This window comes from Salmo salar, chromosome 12, assembly GCF_965601325.2.
Source record: "Salmo salar chromosome 12, fSalSal1, whole genome shotgun sequence".
Taxonomy (NCBI): domain Eukaryota; kingdom Metazoa; phylum Chordata; class Actinopteri; order Salmoniformes; family Salmonidae; genus Salmo; species Salmo salar.
Window position 1 is genome coordinate 84661543 of NC_138302.1, and position 20303 is coordinate 84681845.

At 42.3% G+C, this 20303-nt stretch overlaps 2 protein-coding genes across 2 annotated transcripts; both read right to left on the reverse strand.

The window, feature by feature from the left end:
• Positions 1-3302: 3302 nt before the first annotated feature.
• LOC106565753 (ADP-ribosylation factor-like protein 8B) lies at positions 3303-14283 on the reverse strand. The gene is made up of 7 exons (XM_014133231.3): positions 14001-14283; positions 7088-7168; positions 6880-6953; positions 5183-5276; positions 4535-4602; positions 3998-4068; positions 3303-3785 (listed from the first exon to the last, which is right to left on the reverse strand). The coding sequence occupies exons 1-7, from the start codon at positions 14172-14174 to the stop codon at positions 3745-3747; spliced, it is 603 nt and encodes a 200-aa protein (XP_013988706.1). The 5' UTR covers positions 14175-14283; the 3' UTR covers positions 3303-3744.
• A 2260-nt stretch (positions 14284-16543) lies between these two features.
• LOC106565752 (class E basic helix-loop-helix protein 40) lies at positions 16544-20303 on the reverse strand. Its single transcript, XM_014133230.3, has 5 exons — positions 19952-20303; positions 19750-19813; positions 19509-19616; positions 18920-19031; positions 16544-18695 (listed from the first exon to the last, which is right to left on the reverse strand). The coding sequence occupies exons 1-5, from the start codon at positions 20026-20028 to the stop codon at positions 17860-17862; spliced, it is 1197 nt and encodes a 398-aa protein (XP_013988705.1). The 5' UTR covers positions 20029-20303; the 3' UTR covers positions 16544-17859.

Here is a 20303-nt window from a genome sequence, read left to right on the forward strand (position 1 = left end):
ATAACGATGGATTATTTTGGACCAAACCAACATTTGTTATTGAAGTAGCAGTCCTGGGAGTGCATTCTGACGAAGACAACAAAGGTAATCAAACTTTTGTAATAGTAAATCTGATTTTGGTGAAGGCTAAACTTGCTGGGTGTCTAAATAGCTAGCCCGTGATGGCTGGGCTATGTACTTAGAATATTGCAAAATGTGCTTTCACCAAAAAGCTATTTTAAAATCGGACATATCGAGTGCATAGAGGAGTTCTGTATCTATAATTCTTAAAATAATTGTTATGCTTTTTGTGAACGTTTAACGTGAGTAATTTAGTAAATTGTTAGTAAATTCCCCAGAACGTATGCTAGTTCTGAACGTCACATGCTAATGTAAAAAGCTGGTTTTTGATATAAATATGAACTTGATTGAACAAAACATGCATGTATTGTATAACATAATGTCCTAGGGTTGTCATCTGATGAAGATCATCAAAGGTTAGTGCTGGATTTAGCTGTGGTTTGGGTTTTTGTGACATTATATGCTGGCTTGAAAAATGGGTGTCTGATTATTTCTGGCTTGGTACTCTGCTGACATAATCTAATGTTTTGCTTTCGTTGTAAAGCCTTTTTGAAATCGGACAGTGTGGTTAGATTAACGAGAGATTAACGAGAGTCTTAGGTCAGTCTATCCTGAATCTTTCAAGAACTTTGAAAGTTTCCTGAAGTGCAGTCGCAAAAACCATAAAGTGCTATGATGAAACTGGCTCTCATGAGGACCGCCACAGGAAATGAAGACCCAGAGTTACCTATGCTGCACGCGATAATATCATTTATGTTACAAGCCTCAGAAATTGCAGACCAAATAAATGCTTCACAGAGTTCAAGTAACAGACACACCTCAACATCAACTGTTCAGAGGGGACTGTGTGAATCAGGCCTTCATGGTCGAATTGCTGCAAAGAAATCACTACTAAAGAGACTTGCTTGGGCCAAGAAATGGGAGCAATGGACATTAGACAGGTGGAAATCTGTCCTTTGGTCTGATGAGTCCAAATGTGAGATTTTTGGTTCCAACTGCCATGTCTTTGTGAGACGCAGTGTAGGTGAACAGATGATCTCCGCATGTGTGGTTCCCACCGTGAAGCATGGTGGAAGAGGTGTGATGGTGTGGGGGTGCATTGCTGGTGACACTGTCTGTGATTTATTTCAAATGCAAGGCACACTTAACCTGCATTGCTACCACAGCATTCTGCAGTGATATGCCATCCCATCTGGTTTGCGCTTTGTGGGACTATCATGTTTTTCAACAGGACAATGACCCAAAACACACCTCCAGGCTGTGTAAGGGCTATTTGACCAAGGACAGTGATGGAGTGCTGCATCAGATGACCTGGCCTTCACAATCACCTGACCTCAACCCAACTGAGATGGTTGTGGGTTAACTGTGGGTTAACTGCCTTGTTTGGGAAAACCTGGGCTACGGTCCCATGACTTGTTCCCTCTGCTTTCAGCTTCCACGGTACTTTGCTTCCCTCTTGTGGACAGAAATCTAATGACTACCAACATCAGGAAGGCATTCATCTGGGAATGCTTTCCCAGCGCTAACGTAAGTAAATAGAATCTTAAGAAATTAAGAGTATTTTATTAAGCAGTCACAGAAAAAATGCAATAAACACATACAAGAGCATTCACCTGAATACAAATCTTAATTTCTTATTTTTCTGCAGCTGAATCTATCGGGTTTGCACACAGATACAAATTCACATGGGGGGTGGGGTGCGAACGGCGATGTCTTTCATTCCATATGGTGTCATTCTTCCATAAAATGTCTGGGACAGCAAACATAGGATTAAAGAGGTAACACGCTTTAACCACCCAATTCTGCAAAAGCACTTGGTTTACCTGGCCCCCACTTTCAGTATATCTACTAGACCACTATCATTACAAGTATACAGAGAGAGACGCCCCAATACAAAACAACAGAATGTGAGGTACTATACTGAGGACATCCTCAAGCAAACTAGATGAGGTGCAGAATAGCTAGTAATGTACAAGCAGCAAAGCAGGGATATTTTAGTATTGAAAGCTCTTCACATTTGGGTGCAGTGAACAATTTACTCTCTTCACGGGACAGAATAAAATCTGGTAGTGGGGCATGGCCATATGTACAGTAGCAGACTGACTTTGACGCCCTCTAAAGCAAATTTCCTGCATTTCTACACATCTTCCCAAAATGTTGTTAGTTCTTAAAGATGAACTTATTTAAAAATCTATAGGTCCATTATCTTTCCTATATACTTTGTATCTAGTTTATCGTTTGTTTACACAGAAAAAAATGTCATAAAACATTTAGGCGGCCAGCCCAAGACCTTTCTATTCAGAAAAGAACTCTGAAATCTATAATGTGTCATAAGGTCACAATTGGAGAACATTTCAAGAAATAATTGTCTACTCACTGTAGAACTGATAATGACTCTTTAATATAACATGTGAAACTAAGACAGGTGACATCTTGTGGCTTGCAGCATTTTCCTTGGATCAGTAAGGCTTCACAAAATACATCACTATTCAAGCAAAAGCTTAGAGATGACAAAGCATCCATGTAAAACTGTCTCAGACAACAGATGGAGACTGATCGTCATTGTGAGGAATTGAGTGACACCATCTGCCATAACCTCCTCCATGAGTAACACTGGCTGGCTTTCTGATCAATTGAATTATATGACCGTTATATGACCCTCTGTGGGCTTGATATTCAAGAGTAACCAATGAGACAGACACTCAAAAAGCAGTTAGAATCTGAAAAGTATCATTATTATTCTTCATCTTTCACAAAATGTGGAGAACTACCGTGTTTCTGCTTCCCCTTCAAATCAAGCTACATTTCATCCTATTTACATCAATGACTTTTCATTATTGAAGCATATTTACACAAGTGCATTAAATAACGTGGGATTCTACAGAGTTGAATGAACATGTCCAGAGACAACTAAGTAAACGACGTGGGTCAAAAGTCAAAACAATCATTATGTACAGCATATCTGTATGGTGTGATGATCATCTTCTTGCATGGAAAGCTAATTTGCTCCAGAAATCAAAGAGATTTTGCAGAAGGCACTTAAAACTCTGCAGACCCCTTTTAGGATTGAGCTCAGACTACAGCATTCCATACAGTCTTACTTTCCATTAGTCATGTAAACTGTAAGCCACTTCATAAAATACATAATTAAATATGTCCATTGACCGGCAAATCAATTAACGTACATTATATATATATATCACAGTGTGTCAGGATATAAAGGCATTCACACATGCGACGAGTTTTGGCAAAAACCTTAATTACAATCAAACAATATTACATTGACACCAAATGGGGACATTGAACTGGAGTAGATACTGAATGAAGAGACTGGATCCACCACCTAAATACAGAGTCAAACTGATATGATGCCAGTGGGCTGGGAGGTCATGAGACTCCCTGAACCCAGTTAGTAGCGTTAAAACCAAAGAATGGACACAAACACATAGAACTTCTCCACTGAAAACAGGTATGATGAGTAGGTACTCTCCGCTGTCCTTCATCACAGTATTGTGACAACTGAAAGACTAAGCAGTGGTTGGTGTTGTGGTGGTGAATTGAAGACTACACAAACGGTGCAGAATGTGGTGGTGGGTTGAGAGTAGACAGGGCGGTAGAGAACCACTTCACAGAGGCAGCAAGGAGGACTCACAGAAGCAGGCTGGACCTACACTCTCAGCTCCTTCAAGACTTGGAATGCTGGATTAACCACTGCAGAGTGATATCTGAGGATGGGATAAAACTATCACATTATTGCGGAGATATTTAAAAATCACAAAACTATTGTAAAACAGAAGACACTATGTATTACAAAGAGGGGACAAAAACATTAAAAGAATGAGCATAAGCACAGCACTCCATTTTAATTGAATTAGAAATGCTGAAACTGATCATTGGTAGTGGCTGTGTGAATTGCCTCGCTCACACTACTACTCACCTATGTTGTCCTTCTCTTTGCATGAAACAGAGTAACAACAGATTTCTCTGTCCTGGATGGCTGACAAATTCCTGTAGAGAGTTAAATCAGTAAGTGCTTTGGTTTCTTCTACTTTTGGGGTGCTTTTTCTGTTGTGCACACACACCCCTTGATTGTATACAGGATAAAAGTGTCTTCTAGGTGAATTAAATATAGAGTAAATGTCCTTTTATCACCTTCCAATAATGTGGAGTATGTAAGTAATAGTCCTTCTAAACCATGCCAAGATAAAAAGGCATTTAAGGACCTGGCAGAGTATTTCTCTCATCAACCTCGCATCAACCAGCCCTCCGTAAAAAACGTACTCAAGATAAATGGTTAGCAAGAAATGGCCTACAAAAGTTCAAATGTGGTATTCCTATTGGAGTCATGGCCTTTGCATTACCCTTGGGAAGATTACACACAAATGAAGGATATATAGGTAAACATGTCTGTCCTCATTTTGACCAAAATGACAAATTGATCATTCAGGGAAAAGGGAGAAACGGAGTATCTTACAACTTTTCGATGAGTTGCTTCTCGTCAAGCGCACTGGGAAGATCTCTCTTGTTACCAAGCACTAGAACCTGAGGAGAGAAGAGAGGTCAGTGGGTGTATGGAGACAGAGCAGGCTTTATGACCATCTCTCTCTGTGACTCAGATTTCTCAGCAGAGCCAATCCCACTGGGCTGCCCTTCCCCGTAACTGCAGATACATCACACCTTCTGGACAGATAATCTATACGTTTTGCATTACCTCTTTGCTATTACAGAACCTTCTCTGTTGGTAGAAAAAGACAACCCCTATTTGGCAAGCTGGAAGGCAACAGAGTCAGCATGTCAAACATTGTCCTGTCAGTTGGCAAGCTGCTGGGCTGGAAACTGAAATCTAATAAAAAAATCTTGGCTGGGGTACAAAATTGAGCACTTCCAATGCCACTTAGCCTGAGTAACTTAAACCATTAGTGGTTGTAATTGCCAATTAGGAATGATGATCAAATGCATCTGATTGGAGTCATTGGACGCTCCTGGGGATGTATGGCATGGGTCAAGGTCAACCAAGATGTGCTGAACATTGGGTCTGAAGAACTCAAGGAAGATAAGTGTCACTGACTGGCCACTCATTGGGATTGATATAGCATTAGATTTGACTGAATAACTGACTTACAGGGATGCCTTGTAGCTGAGGCTTGTCTAACAGGTTGTGGAGCTCGTTCCTGGAGGCCTCTACCTTCTCACGGTCTGCTGCATCCACCATGTAACTGGAGAAACAAGACAATGCTCAGACGCCGGTTTTTCAAAACATTCAGTCTAGTAGATCCATATGCAAATGGAAACAAAACATATAATAAAAAAACTAAAAGTTCAAAGGCATTCAGTAGCATTGCATTCTCACTGATCCCCATCGTCATAGGGAATGAATCCAGACTTCCAGTAAAAAAAAAAAGAGGCTGTAGCTTCAACTAGCCTATATTTGAACTAAACTGAACAAAAATATAAAACGCAACATGCAATAATTTCAATGATTTTACTGAGTTACAGTTCATATAAAAGAACTCAGTCAATTGAAATAAATTCATTACGCCCTAATCTATGGATTTCACATGACTGGGCAGGGGCGCAACTATGGGCGGTCTTGGGAGGGCATAGGCCCACCCACCTGGGAGCCAGGCCAACCCAATCAGAATATTTTTTTTCCCCCTAAAAAAAGGACTTTATTACAGACAAATACTCCTCAGTTGCATCAGCTGTCTTGGTGGCTGGTCTCAGATGATCCCGCAGGTGAAGAAGCCGATTTGGAGGTCCTGGGCTTGCATGGCTACACGTGGTCTGCGGCTGTGAGGCCGGTTGGACGTACTGCCAAATTCTCTAAAACGACATTGTGGCGGCTTATGGTTGAAAAATCAACATGTAAATTCTCTGGCAACATCTCCGATGGACATTCCTGCAGTCAGCATGTCAATTGCATGCTCCCTCAAAACTTGGGACATCTGTGGCAATGTGTGACAAAACTGCACATTTTAGAGTGGCCTTTTATTATCCCCAGCACAAGGTGCACAAGGTGCACCTGTGTAATGATCATGTTTAATCAGCTTCTTGATATGCTACACCTGTCAGGGGGATGGATTATCTTGGAAAAGGAGAAATGCTAATTAACAGGGATGTAAACAAATGTGTACAAAATCTGAGAGAAAAGCTTTTTGTGCATATGGGAAATTTCTGGGATCTTTTATTTCAGCTCATGAAACACAGGACACACACTTTACATGTTGCGTTTATATTTTTATTAAGTATAAATATCCAATGCCATTTTGCAAATATTGTTGAAAACTACTTCTAAGATATTAGTCACATGGATTGATGACTTAGAAAAGCACAAAAAAGACAGTTGACGAAAAACATGAAAATGCCATCTCCAATTGCTGCAGCTGCTAGCAAGGAAAATGGTGGAGAAGAACAGTCAGACGTCCGAGTTCTAAACTAAATGCATCCTGAAAAGATAATATTATTTCCTGAACCCAGCGTGATTGCTAAAGTAGACCATAAAAGAGCATATCTTTATGCAGCTCTAAGTGTTTTTGGTTCAAATTAGGACAGGAACCACAGAGTTTGAGAGGGTATAAGGAGCCTGCATTTCAGAGCCAAGGGCATATAATGAGACCAGGTAGAGACATTGGTGAGAGGAAACAGTCCTGGCATTGACACACACACACACACACACACACACACACACACACACACACACACACACACACACACACACACACAGCAAACACACAGATGCCACAGCAAACGTTGATACAGAGTAGCATGTTATGGTTAGAGGGGAGCCGGAAGATGGTTTACTCTGGTCCAGATACTTACACAATGGCATTGACTCCTCGACAGTACCTCTCCCACATGCTTCTGAAGCGAGGCTGTCCACCTATGTCCCAGATCTGCAAGTAGACACAATACAGACAGACAGTAGGTCAATGTGGACACTGCACAGACACTCTTCTTTTCCTACTGTTCCCGGGGAGATGCACAGCACAGACAGCAATTAGAGCAGAGTTGAATGGCAAACCTTTACCTTAATCGTCACGTTGCCTTTGGTAACCTTCCGCATGTTGAAGCCGACTGTGGGAATCATGTCTTCACTAAACTGACCAGACTGTGAGAAACCAAAACAAGGAAAAGTGAACTTAGGACATGAGGCATGCTTTATCGGCGATGTGGACATTTAGCACACAAAGCTAGACACAAACATTTGGCTACACATTGAGCAGCAATTTGAAAAATACCAAATGTATTATTGCAGATTTGGGGGATAGGTTGTGGCCAGGCTTGAGCATGGAACATTTGAAGGACATTTGCCAACAAAATTCAGTACCGATTATGGTATCAAAGACTCCATAAAATGTAGGTATGGTCAATTAAAAGGTCACAGAGATGTAAAGGGGTATGATTGTCTCTACAATATTGTCTCTACATTGAGGCTATTATAAGGTGAAAGAGATTAAATAGATTACAACAATTTTGGGATGCTCTATATAAATGTCATTGTCAGTTACATGACCATTTTTCCAAAATGCACTCTTAAAACAACTTTGGCTATGCTTAGAATTTCAAATATTCCAGACACTGAAAATATGTAAAATTTTAGAACACACAAAATTACACTTAAAACTGAATTTAAAAAAATATTCTGGCACATAAGCTTATCAAAATTGCTGAAGGGTTTGGACTTTCAGATGTGAGAACTAAAACAGGAAGAAAGTGACACACTGAGGTTCAATCAAGTTCCCCCCAAAATGAGGCCTATAACATCTGGTTCTATTACGGCGACTTCCTGGCCACCTGGTCAAATGCCACACATTCACTTCACAGTTCCCTTTTTGTGCAGGAGGGAGTTCGCAAGCACCATCTCGCAAAAATGTAACACCAACAGATTGAGAGGGGTATCCCATGTCTGCTCCAAAGGGGACTGTAGGAATGAGCTCTAGAAGAACAAAAGTCCAATGACAGCCACCATTGCCATCAGTATAGTTTTATACAAACACTTGAGTAGCAAGACAGACAGAGGGATTTCAAGAATATACAAAAAAAAACTGCATTAGAGTTGTGTGGCTGGTGTCGTACTGCTGACTACGGGGTGGGTGAGAGCGCAGCTTTGTCCAGCTCCAGACCACATCCAGGTCACTTGACCACAACTAAGTGAAAAAGTGCTGCATTCTTGTGATGAACTCAAGCATATTCCAATCTGCTATTGCAAAAAGTGCTGCATTCTTGTGATGAACTCAAGCATATTCCAATCTGCTATTGCAAAAAGTGCTGCATTCTTGTGATGAACTCAAGCATATTCCAATCTGCTATTGCAAAGCCTCTTTGGTAATTATCCTCTTCTACTCAGACTAGAGTATCCAACAATTACTGTAAAGGAAATTCTTAAGTCAAGCCAATACAAGCCAATATAGACTTCAAATAGTCTTGGTATCTGGGGTCATGAATTAAGCAGGTTGTGGGTCCAATGGGTTTATCACTCTCTCCACTGGGATTCTCTGCCTCTAAACCTATTACAGGGGCTGAGTCACTGGCTTACTGGCGCTCTTCCATGCCGTCCCTAGGAGGGGTGCGTCACTTGAGTGGGTTGACTCACTGACGTGATCTTCCTGTCCGAGTTGGCGCCCCCCCTTGGGTTGTGCCGTGGCAGAGATCTTTGTGGGTTATACTCAGCCTTGTCTCAGGATGGTAAGTTGGTGGTTGAAGATATCCCTCTAGTGGTGTGGGGGCTGTACTTTGGCAAAGTGGATGGGGTTATATCCTGCCTGTTTGGCCCTGTCCGGGGGTATTGTCGGATGGGGCCACAGTGTCTCCCGACCCCTCCCGTCTCGGCCTCCAGTATTTATGCTGGAGTAGTTTATGTGTCGGGGGGCTAGGGTCAGTCTGTTATATCGAGTATATCTCCTGTCTTATCCGGTGTCCTGTGTGAATTTAAGTATGTTCTCTAATTCTCTCTCTCGGAGGACCTGAGCCCTAGGACCATGCCTTAGGACTACCTGGCCTGATGACTCCTTGCTTTCCCCAGTCCACCTGGCCGTGCTGCTGCTCCCGTTTCAACTGTTCTGCCTGGAGCTATGGAACCCTGACCTGTTCACCGGACGTGCTACCTGTCACAGACCTGCTGTTTTTCAACTCTCTAGAAACAGCAGGAGTGGTAGAGATAGTCTGAATGATCGGCTATGAAAAGCCAACTGACATTTACTCCTGAGGTGCTGATCTGTTGCACCCTTGACAACCACTGATTATTATTATTTGACCCTGCTGGTCATCTATGAACATCTTGGCCATGTTCTGTTATAATCTCCACCCGGCACAGCCAGAAGAGGACTGGCCACCCCTCATAGCCTGGTTCCGCTCTAGGTTTCTTCCTAGGTTCTGGCCTTTCTAGGGAGTTTTTCCCTAGCCACCGTGCTTCTACACCTGCATTGCTTGCTGTCTGGGGTTATAGACTGGGTTTCTGTACAGCAATTTGTGACATCAACTGATGTAAGAAGGGCTTTATAAATACATTTGATAATGGACACCAGTGGAGGCTGCTGAGAAGAGGACGGCTCATAATAATAATAATAATAATAATAATAATAAATAATAATAATAATAATGTGTTTGATACATTTGACACCATCCCAATCTTTCCGCTCCAGTCATTACCACGAGCCCGTCCTTCCCAACTAAGGTGCCACCAACCTGTGATGAACACACACACACACACTACATGACCAAAGGTATGTGGACACCTGCTCATTGAACATCTCATTCCAAAATCATTGGCATTAACATGGAGTTGGTCCACCCTTTGCTGCTATAACAGCCACCACTCTTCTGGTAAGGTGAGGTTGGGCACTGATGTTGGGCAATTAGGCCTGGCTCGCAGTTGGCATTCCAATTGATCCCAAAGGTGTCCGATGGGGTTAAGGTGAGGGCTCTGTGCAGGCCAGAGAAGTTCTTCCACACGGATCTCGACAAACACTTTCTGTATGGACCTCACTTTGTGCATAGCGGCATTGACATGCTGAAAAAGGAAAGGGCTTCCCCAAACTGTTGCCACGAAGTTGGAAGCACAGAATCGTCTAGAATGTCATTGTATGCTTTAGATTTCCCTTCACTTAAACTAAGGGGCCAGACTATTATTCCTACTCCACCAAACTTTACAGTTGGAACTATGCAGTCGGGCAAGTAGCATCCTCCTGGCATTTGCCAAACCCAGATTCATCTGTCCGACCGCCAGATGGCGAGGTGTGATTCATCACTCAAGAGAACATGTTTCCACTGTCCAGAGTCCAATGTCAGCAAGCTTTACACCACTCGAGCTGAACCCTTTTCATGAAGCTCACAACAAACAGTTATTGTGCAGATGTTGCTTCCAGAGGCAGTTTGGAACTCGGTAGTGAGTGTTGCAACCAAGGTCAGATGATTTTGACACACTATGTGCTTCAGCACTCCCGTTCTGTGAGCTTGTGTGGCCTACCACTTCGCGGCTGAACTGTTATTGCTCGTAGACGTTTCCACTTCACAATAACACTTACATTTGACCAGGGCAGCTCTAGCAGGGCAGAAATTTGACAAACTGACTTATTGGAAAGGTGGCATCCTATGACGGTGCCCTGTTTAAAGTCACTGAGCTCTTCAGTAATGAAATCTTGCGACTTGTGACGGCCGGCCGCCCAACAACCTGCCCGCTTGACCCTATCCCCTCTTCTCCAGACCATTTCCGGAGACCTTCTCCCTTACCTCACCTCGCTCATCAACTCATCCTTGACCGCTGACTACATCCCTTCCGTCTTCAAGAGAGCGAGAGTTGCACCCCTTCTCAAAAAACCTACACTCGATCCCTCCGATGTCAACAACTACAGACCAGTATCCCTTCTTTCTTTCCTCTCCAAAACTCTTGAGCGTGCCGTCCTTGGCCAGCTCTCTTGCTATCTCTCTCAGAATGACCTTCTTGATCCAAATCAGTCAGGTTTCAAGACTGGTCATTCAACTGAGACTGCTCTTCTCTGTGTCACGGAGGCTCTCCGCACTGCTAAAGCTAACTCTCTCTCCTCAGGTCTAGAAGGATGAGAGCAATCTGCTGCCTTTGATACTGTGAACCATCAGATTCTCCTCTCCACCCTCTCCGAGTTGGGCATCTCCGGCGCGTCCTACCTGACAGGTCGCTCCTACCAGATGGCATGGCGAGAATCCGTCCCCGCACCACGTGCTCTCACCACTGGTGTCCCCCAGGGCTCAGTTCTAGGCCCTCTCCTATTCTCACTATACACCAAGTCACTTGGCTCTGTCATATCCTCACATGGTCTCTCCTATCATTGCTATGCAGACGACACACAATTAATCTTCTCCTTTCCCCCTTCTGATAACCTTGTGGCGAATCGCATTTCTGCATGTCTGGCAGACATATCAGTGTGGATGACAGATCACCACCTCAAGCTGAACCTCGGCAAGACGGAGCTGCTCTTCCTCCCGGGGAAGGACTGCCCGTTCCATGATCTCGCCATCACGGTTGACAACTCCATTGTGTCCTCCTCCCAGAGTGCTAAGAGCCTTGGCGTGACCCTGGACAACACCCTGTCGTTCTCCTCTAACATCAAGCCGGTGACCCGATCCTGTAGGTTCATGCTCTACAACATTCGCAGAGTACGACGCTGCCTCACACAGGAAGCGGTGCATGTCCTAATCCAGGCACTTGTCATCTCCCATCTGGATTACTGCAACTCGCTGTTGGCGGGGCTCCTTGCCTGTGCCATCAAACCCCTACAACTCATCCAGAACGCCGCAGCCCGTCTGGTGTTCAACCTTCACAAGTTCTCTCACGTCACCCCGCTCCTCCACTCTCTCCACTGGCTTCCAGTTGAAGCTCGCATCCGCTACAACACCATGGTGCTTGCCTATGGAGCTGTGAGGGGAACGGCACCAACGTACCTTCAGGCTCTGAACAGGCCCTACACCCAAACAAGGGCACTGCGTTCATCCACCTCTGGCCTGCTCGCCTCCCTACCTCTGAGGAAGCACAGTTCCCGCTCAGCCCAGTCAAAACTGTTCACTGCTCTGGCACCCCAATGGTGGAACAAGCTCCCTCACGACGCCAGGACAGCGGAGTCAATCACCACCTTCCGGAGACACCTGAAACCCCACCTCTTTAAGGAATACCTGGGATAGGATGAAGTAATCCTTCTACCCCCCCCCCCCCCCCAAAAAAAAAATATAGATGTACTATTGTAAAGTGGTTGTTCCACTGGATATCATAAGGTGAATGCACCAATTTGTAAGTCGCTCAGGATAAGAGCGTCTGCTAAATGACGTAAATGTAAATGTATCAATCTTTGTCTATGGAGATTGCATAGGCTGTGTGCTTGATTTTATACACCCGTTAGCAATGGGTGTGGCTGAAATAGCCAAATCCACTAATGTGAAGGAGTGTCCACATACTTGTGTATATATAGTGTGTGAATTGGCTAAGTTTCTTTTTGGGGGACAGTAACTGTACCAAGTGTGCTTCTGCATGGGGTAGAAAGCCAACATTGTCGAACAACTAGGGAAAACAAAGGACCTGCTTTCCTTGTGCAACACTATTAGTCCTTCCAAATGACTTGGCAAATCAGGCCCAACATTCTACATGCCTGCCTGTCTACAAGTATATTGCCAATGAGCAAATATGGACATTGGGACACATTTGATAAGGCTAGGCTTGTGGAGAGGGAAATGTGGCCTAATCAGCAGTAGGTCAGCTGAACAGAGCCGTGGTCTGAAAAAGTGAACCAACTCCACGTTCTTAAATACCCTTAAGTACTATGTAGTGTGCACTTTTAAACAGTGACTTAATACAATAGTGACATTTTACAGGTTGCCTAGATAGGATGTTAATCTGGTCTCGGGGCTCTCGTTGTAAACAGTGCAATTCCTATAGGCCTAACTGTTGATGTTATGTTTCCATGTGACTTGTATCAGTGCAGGGAGGCCGTCACTCCCATTGATATGAATGAAACCTGACTCTTTTCATCTCACTTGGATGATGTAATAACAGCAGAAGGCTGCCAGAAAAAAAAATAAAGTTGGATTGTACAGTTTGGAGTAAAAAAAATAGCTAGCTAGCCTCATGATTCAGCTCTCAGAAGTAGGACCTAGCCTATAGCTAGCTAGCTACTTTGTGGTTTAGGCCAGAGCAAAGGACTGTGGGTTTAATAATTTCAAATGGTCACACTTCGTTACAACTTGAGTGATGTTGACTGTCCATTTAATGTGATGACAAAGACAGATTAACGGTTTGTTATGCTTTAGCCATGCTAACTAGCTAGCCAACATTAGCTGACTGCAGAAACAAAAAAATGGTGATGCCCCTCAGCTTGCAACATATTTTAACTCCAGCGTTGCCATATGAGAGTTGGATAAATTAATTAACGGATTTGACTTTAGAATATGTGTGACATAGCTAACGTTAGTTACATGATAAAGTAGTCTTATTTTCAGTCATATTGCTTGCCCTAACGTTATAACTGTAACCGATTAAACTGAACTCCAACGTCACATCAAAAACTACTGATTTCAGCACAAAAATAGCCAAATTACACAAGACATTCTTTGGCGCAGAAATCTGTAAAAACATATAAAACGTACTTTATTTTACGTCGGAGTTACAGTCCGCTCACAGTAGTCGCCACTCAACTCCATCGTAAATCGTGGAGTTGAGTCGGCTACTTACTAGCTAGCTAGCTGATGACACTGCAGAGCACCTGTACTTACTGCTTTGCTAGCATAGCATTTTGTTAGCGAACAGTGAATCAGCTCAGATGGTAGCTAACCAATTTAACTAAGCACACAGGTTCCTTACATACTAGCTAGCTGGGCTAGACAGTCGAGCGGCTCGTGATCTCTTCCTATCCAACACCAGCATGTCAATACGAGCATTTTTTATTCATGTGGTGTGGTAATTAAATCCTTATACTTACTGATATCACATTGACAAATGTGGTTTTCCCGGAGTACTGAAGTCCAACTAACGTGAGCTCCATCTCTTCTTTCCAGAAGAGAGACCTAAACCAGTCCAAAAGTCTGTTAATTAGCGCCAGCATCTTGCCACTGAACACAAAAGTAGTACAGCAAGACCAGTAACTTCTATTCATAGAGATCCTATTAATTCCTAATGATATGGTTCTATCCGCCTCCAGACAACTGTTCCGTTCGGACAAACAAAAGTATGTCTACAGGAAGTAGCATACCCGCTGTCATATGACCATGACGGCTGTGTCTCGAGACTCAATCAACATTACGTGTAGGTCTTATTTTTCACCACAAGATGGCGAGTTAGTATTGTGATTTAGAAAATCTGACATCAAGGGTCACTGTTGTGATCATGATTGAGCGTCTCGTTTAATTATTCATTCTCAGAGGATAGGCTACTGTCTTCTTATGTATTTTATGAAATTGTGTATGCAGAGCTCCCTTGTAATAAAGAGACTGGTCTCAATGGTGACCCCCTGATTAAATAAAGGTAAATAAGTCCTGACATTTCTGTATTTAAATTACTATAGATTGTTATGTCACTTTTCGATTATTTTATTTGGTCCTATACAACTGTTGCAGGATAACCTGTAGTGTGTTTGAGATTTAAAAAGGCTTCTAAAGTTTGCAATTTCCACTTAGAAATTTCAGACTTGATTTTTATTTTCCCGAAAAATGTATCAACTGCTACAAAAATGTTCATTAACTATAACCCACATAATTATTCACAATTCCTGTTGCGGCAAGATTATTTTCTTTCTGTAGGAGACTAGCTCAAACTAAGATCCTACATCTATACCTATTAGGCAATATGCACTTAGGCCTATACTACTTTAATATAGCAACTTATTCACCTTTTTTGTTGCTGTTTGTACTATTAGTTTTATTTATTTTTTCAGAATTCTTTTCTATTTTTATTTTTGTAACTTGCTTCTATTATTTTAAAACCCTTATAGGGACTGGATTATTTTTGTATTTTTATTCTAAAAAATATATATGTTTAGCTCACATTATATAATATTAAACTATGCATTAAAAATGACAAAAACAAATGTAGACATTAATAAATGCATTTCTATAGCTTCCAAAAATGGTTTAACAGAGCGCCCGTCAGTCATCTAGTGTATATATAAATACTTTGGACAAACGTGCCTCATGTTCAAAGCGCAGCGTTGCTTGCCATGACCTACAGTCCTTTTATGATGGGGCAGCCATTAATGATATGCTAAACCGATAGCCTATTTCACTATTCAGGTTGTCCAGCATTTGCAATGAATTAACTATGTGTGCTGTAAGGTCCCGCTGCCTATGCAACTACAAGTAGCCTTTAGCAGCCTATAATGTAAAAAACATATATAGAATACATTAATATAGCTAGATCCATCACACTTGTTATGTACATTTATCCAGTTTGGTGCTGGAAGATAGGCTATGCTTTTAGCCAGTCTGAGATTAATGCTGTGTCTTCCATTGGTATTCTTTAACAGTCAACTGTACTGCACTGAAAATGCAGTTAATGCATTAACGGTGGGACAGGTAAACAGATATGCTAAACTGGTAGCCTATTGCACTATTCAGATTGACCAGCATTAGCAATGGGAACTGCAATTCGACTTCAACAAGTATAGCAGCCTATAATGTCTCCATCGCACTTGTTATGCACATTGTCCTGATCTTGTCCAGTTTGGTGCTGGAAGATAGGTTATGCTTCTCTGAGGTTATTTGACGGAGGCTATGCTACCTATCTTTTTGCTTTAGGAATAGGCCCACATGCTGTAGAAAAAAAAGGCTATATGCCTAAAACAGGTAGGCCTATATTGGTTCTGTTGGTTAGTTCTTATTTTCTGATTAATAGGCATATGCCTATATATAAAATTATCACAGAACTTTTCCTCTAACTGATAAAACTTACAATCACTCAAAATATGATTGAATATTAGCCTACAGATGCTTGACTAGGCTATCCTTAATATGATGAAGAGTAATCCACATTTTTTTCTATCAATCAATCCACTAGTTCCAAAAATGTCAAGTAGTCATACTATAATATCCTATCAGTCTGTTATAGAATCCCTATAAAGTTGTTTGTGTCGTGTGGAACATGATATTGTACATGTATAGTTACCTACAGCAACCTGCTTGCAATCCAAGTCTTATTTTTTTTTCATGTCTTCTTGATTTAGGTCTACAATGGCAAATGCCAGATGTGCTGGTCCATTTTTATACCAGTGGGCCTGTCTAACTTTTATTGTTTTGTTGTTGCACAAAATTATAATTATCTGTCTAATAATGGGGGCCTCGAGGGAAAAAATGGGCCGGTGTGTTAGAAATGCCAGAGCCGATTTCTGGTCCCAGTCTGCCCATGACTGCTGCCTTATGGGTTATGTGAGTGTTAATGTTATGTAAGCATGTGATGTTATGATGAGAAGCAAGGTTGGTTTGCATTGCTGTGCAACATGCTAGTGTTCTACCAAGATTCAGAACCAAACTCTTATTTCCACAGAAAAAAACTTTATGTAAACAATACTTTATAGACAAAATATGTACAACAACCAACCTTCTGTTATGTCCCAAAATGAAAATCCGAAGTACCTCATCCTATACAAAACTAACATTTTGCTGTAGCATTACATTCACTCTCCTCTCTTTGCCACAGCCTCAATAATTGATACAAATACATTTAGGCATCTGCCATAATTTGTCTGCTTTAAGCAAAATCATGCATGAACTAAGATCAGGCCAGAAATTGACCAGACCCGAAAGGAATAATGAGCATGATGCAAATCAGGTCTAGCACAATGCTATATACACATTCTCTTGGCAAACAGCAACATGGACATCTAAATTCCCTCCCTCTAGTTACAATGCAAAAACACTCTGTAGGTCATGTATCAAAAATAGAGATGTACAAGTAGTATAAACAAAATAATTACAAGACATTACCTCACAAGAACTACTTGCACGAATGGTAGTGACTTACAAACTCAAAACTAAAATGCATAACTGAATGCATCACTCCTCTATTTACATGAGTGACACATATCAGGTCCGGTGACACCATCCTGACCTTTTCTAAAGAATAAAATCCAGTGGAGAACCATTTAGCTGCAGGGTAGGGTACACTTGGTGGGTGAAGAGGGAGCAATGGATTTTGTGACAACCCTGGTCAACATAAACCAGAGACGTATTTGGTAGCGTTCTGGCCTAAAGGCGGGTCCGTTGCAGTTTCAGCAGTTAGGTGCAGAAAATGTGGATCCTCCGGTCGCACATCTAAAATACATAGAATCTCAAGCAGCATCTACAGGGGTTTTGTTAAATTCTTACATTCATTACAGACCGGTGTGTGTGCAAAGGGCAGGTCTGAATGGCTGGGGGCTGTGCTGTCTGCTCATCACAGTCAGGGTTTAACTCTGACATTCAACACAAGTGCAGGGAAGCCATCCCCACAGTAAGTTCCTCTCTTAACCACTTTTGTCATATCCTTGTGTAGACCAGCTCTTCACAGTGACTCAGAGCTTTGCAACAGGTCATCTGTGAGCCTCCATAGGGTCAGAGCTTCAGTGCTGACTGGCTCCAAGGTTGCTCTGTGGGCTGGTTTGGAGGGTTGTGGCCACTGGGTTTGTGTGTGACAGTTGTTGTTTGCTCTCAAAGGGTGAGTGTGGGCTGCTGTTGCTGAGTGAGACAAACTGGTGCTCTCGTGTTTGTCCTTGCTAACCTGGATGCCTTCCAGCAGGCGATCCGTTCAACCCCAAACATTCATAGAGCAGGGTGCAAACACAAAAGTGTATCAGTCTTTGGATTCCAAGTTCATGGAGGCGCTTGTTTTAAAGCTTGAAGGAGGGCTGGTGAGTCCATTGGTGCTTGGTAGAGTGTCGGGGAACCTGCCCTGGGAGACATTACTACGTTTTGAGGTATTTTCTCTGGAGACAAGCTGGCTGCTGAGACACTCATGCCCGGGTACAAAAAGGGCATGCCCCCTGGGAACCAGCACTTCTCCATCATGGGCCATGATGCAGCTGCTTGGGGGATGAGGTAGAAGGGCACGCAGAGAGGGGTCTGGTGTTGGGAGAAGCTCATGTAGCTGTGATGGCTGCTAACCACCTGCCCAGAGGAAGACTCGTCCTCTGAATAGTCGGCTTTTAACCTCTTGGCCTGGGGCTCGGCACCCTCCTGCTTGACGCCACCTCCTGCCATCCTCTCAGCCAGAGCATATTTGAGCTCCCCCTCCTTGCCGTAGTAGCTTGAGCGTTGGGCTTTGAGGTCCCGTTTCTCGTGTTCCCCTCCATAGCCGCTGTCAGTGTCTGTGTCATTGCCACTCTGCTCTCCATGTCCGTGGGGGTATGTCCTTTGAATGACAGACACAAAGTTCTTGGGGTGACCCTCCTTGCCCTTAGGCATCTGACCAGCAGGTTTCTCCATGCTATCGATGGGTTTGTGGGTGGGCTCTTTGGACCGGGGGCTGAATGGACCCTGGAGCACCTCTGATGCTACTTTGTGGAGGTGGCTGATCATTTCAGAGGGGGTCAGGTGGTCTCTGCTGCTCCCCTGGTTAGCCAGGTACTGGAGGACCTCCTTAGCACAGACATGGAAGCCAGAGCGGAACATCTCCTCACTGTTCTCTGAGCTAACACTGCTCTGATCACCTGAGAGAAACAAAGTAATATCAGGTATTAGGTTCATATTTAATAATGCTACAGTTTTGGCAATGAAACAGGTTACTTGTTTTATTTCTTTTGTAATGGGAAAGATACAATTTTAGCTTTGATTGAGCAGCATCGTCTCGATGGTATGGCCTGTCAATAATAAGTAATATTAGAGTGTAGCCCATAATAAAATTAAACAGTGTATCTCAAGGTATCAAACTTACTGATTTGCAATGCAATGATTTTCTGCTGCTGCTGTTCCAGGAGATTGCTCAGGGCTTTCACATGCTTCAGGGTGAGTTCCAACACCACAGCTTTCTCCAAATGGCCTAGAGTCTAAAACAGGAAGACCTTGATAAGCATGTTGATCTTTCTTATATAACAGTTTTAGCAGCTGAACAGAAGACAAACTGCCACAGGGTAGGGAGGCAGGCAATCTGCACACACCAACACAATGCAGTACATTTAAGACATAGTTTATCAACATATTGTTTATGTAAATTGTTTTGAAAGGGTTTGAGGCAATATGCGTAGGCAGTTAATTCAATTATTATAATTAACCAAACTTTTCAATCGGATAATATGAAATAGTATTGATGTAATAATAATAATAATAAACAAGTTATTTACATTATGAAAAAAAAAGAATAATACGTTGCCTTTGTCATAACAGGCAACATTTTTGGATTAAGGAATCAGACTAATCAAGGCATTGATTTGGACAAACAAATTAATCATGAACAACCAGGTGGCGCTTTTGCATTCCTATTACACAGTCAGTAGTAATAGGCTACACATTAAATTAGTACTCACTGTGAGTTTGAGATGTTCTGGCAATAAATCCTTCAGTTGGGCAATGCATTCATTGATTCTGTCACGTCTTTTCTTCTCAATCAATCGGTGGGGTAACTTGTATGTCTCCTGTGGGAGAAAAAAAAGTACATTTGTTAGTCAATGTGTAAAATATATTCAATAGGGTATAAGACATAATGAATTGCCGACAAAAGTAAACCTAAGATATACAAAATGTTTTAAGTAAAGAACATAAGCATACCTTACTGTCTTCCACGCGCTTCATTCCCTTTCGGTGTTTGGACACGTACTTTTGGAAATCCTTTCTATAGGGCAAAAATAATAGAAAATATTGATAAGAAGTCATGCTTATATTGTTTTTTAAAATTATTATTTACATAAGAATACTATGTTGTTTTGCAGTGTTATAATGCATACATTGTAAGCTGTTTCTGGGGGCTTACCCTTGCATGTCTGCCATCTCCTGCGACTGGTGTTTTGCCATACAAGGAGGAGGTTGCGCACTTGTAATCCTCTCCATTTTGCGTCTTTATGAAATCCAAATATTGGTCTCCAAACAATTCAATCTTAAAACTAGGCTTCAGTTGTCTTTCAACATTCAGCTAATATTGTCATCTGAGAAAAAATTAAGTTTATTGTTATTGCTAAAATTATTGTTATGTTATTCTATTCAATAGTGAACACTTTTTCTATAAAGAATAATATTTCATCAGGCTATTGCTTTCCAGAGACTGTCAATGTGATGTTGTCACTCTGAGATCCAAGCACAGCAATAGTTCAGATGCTCTACTCCCG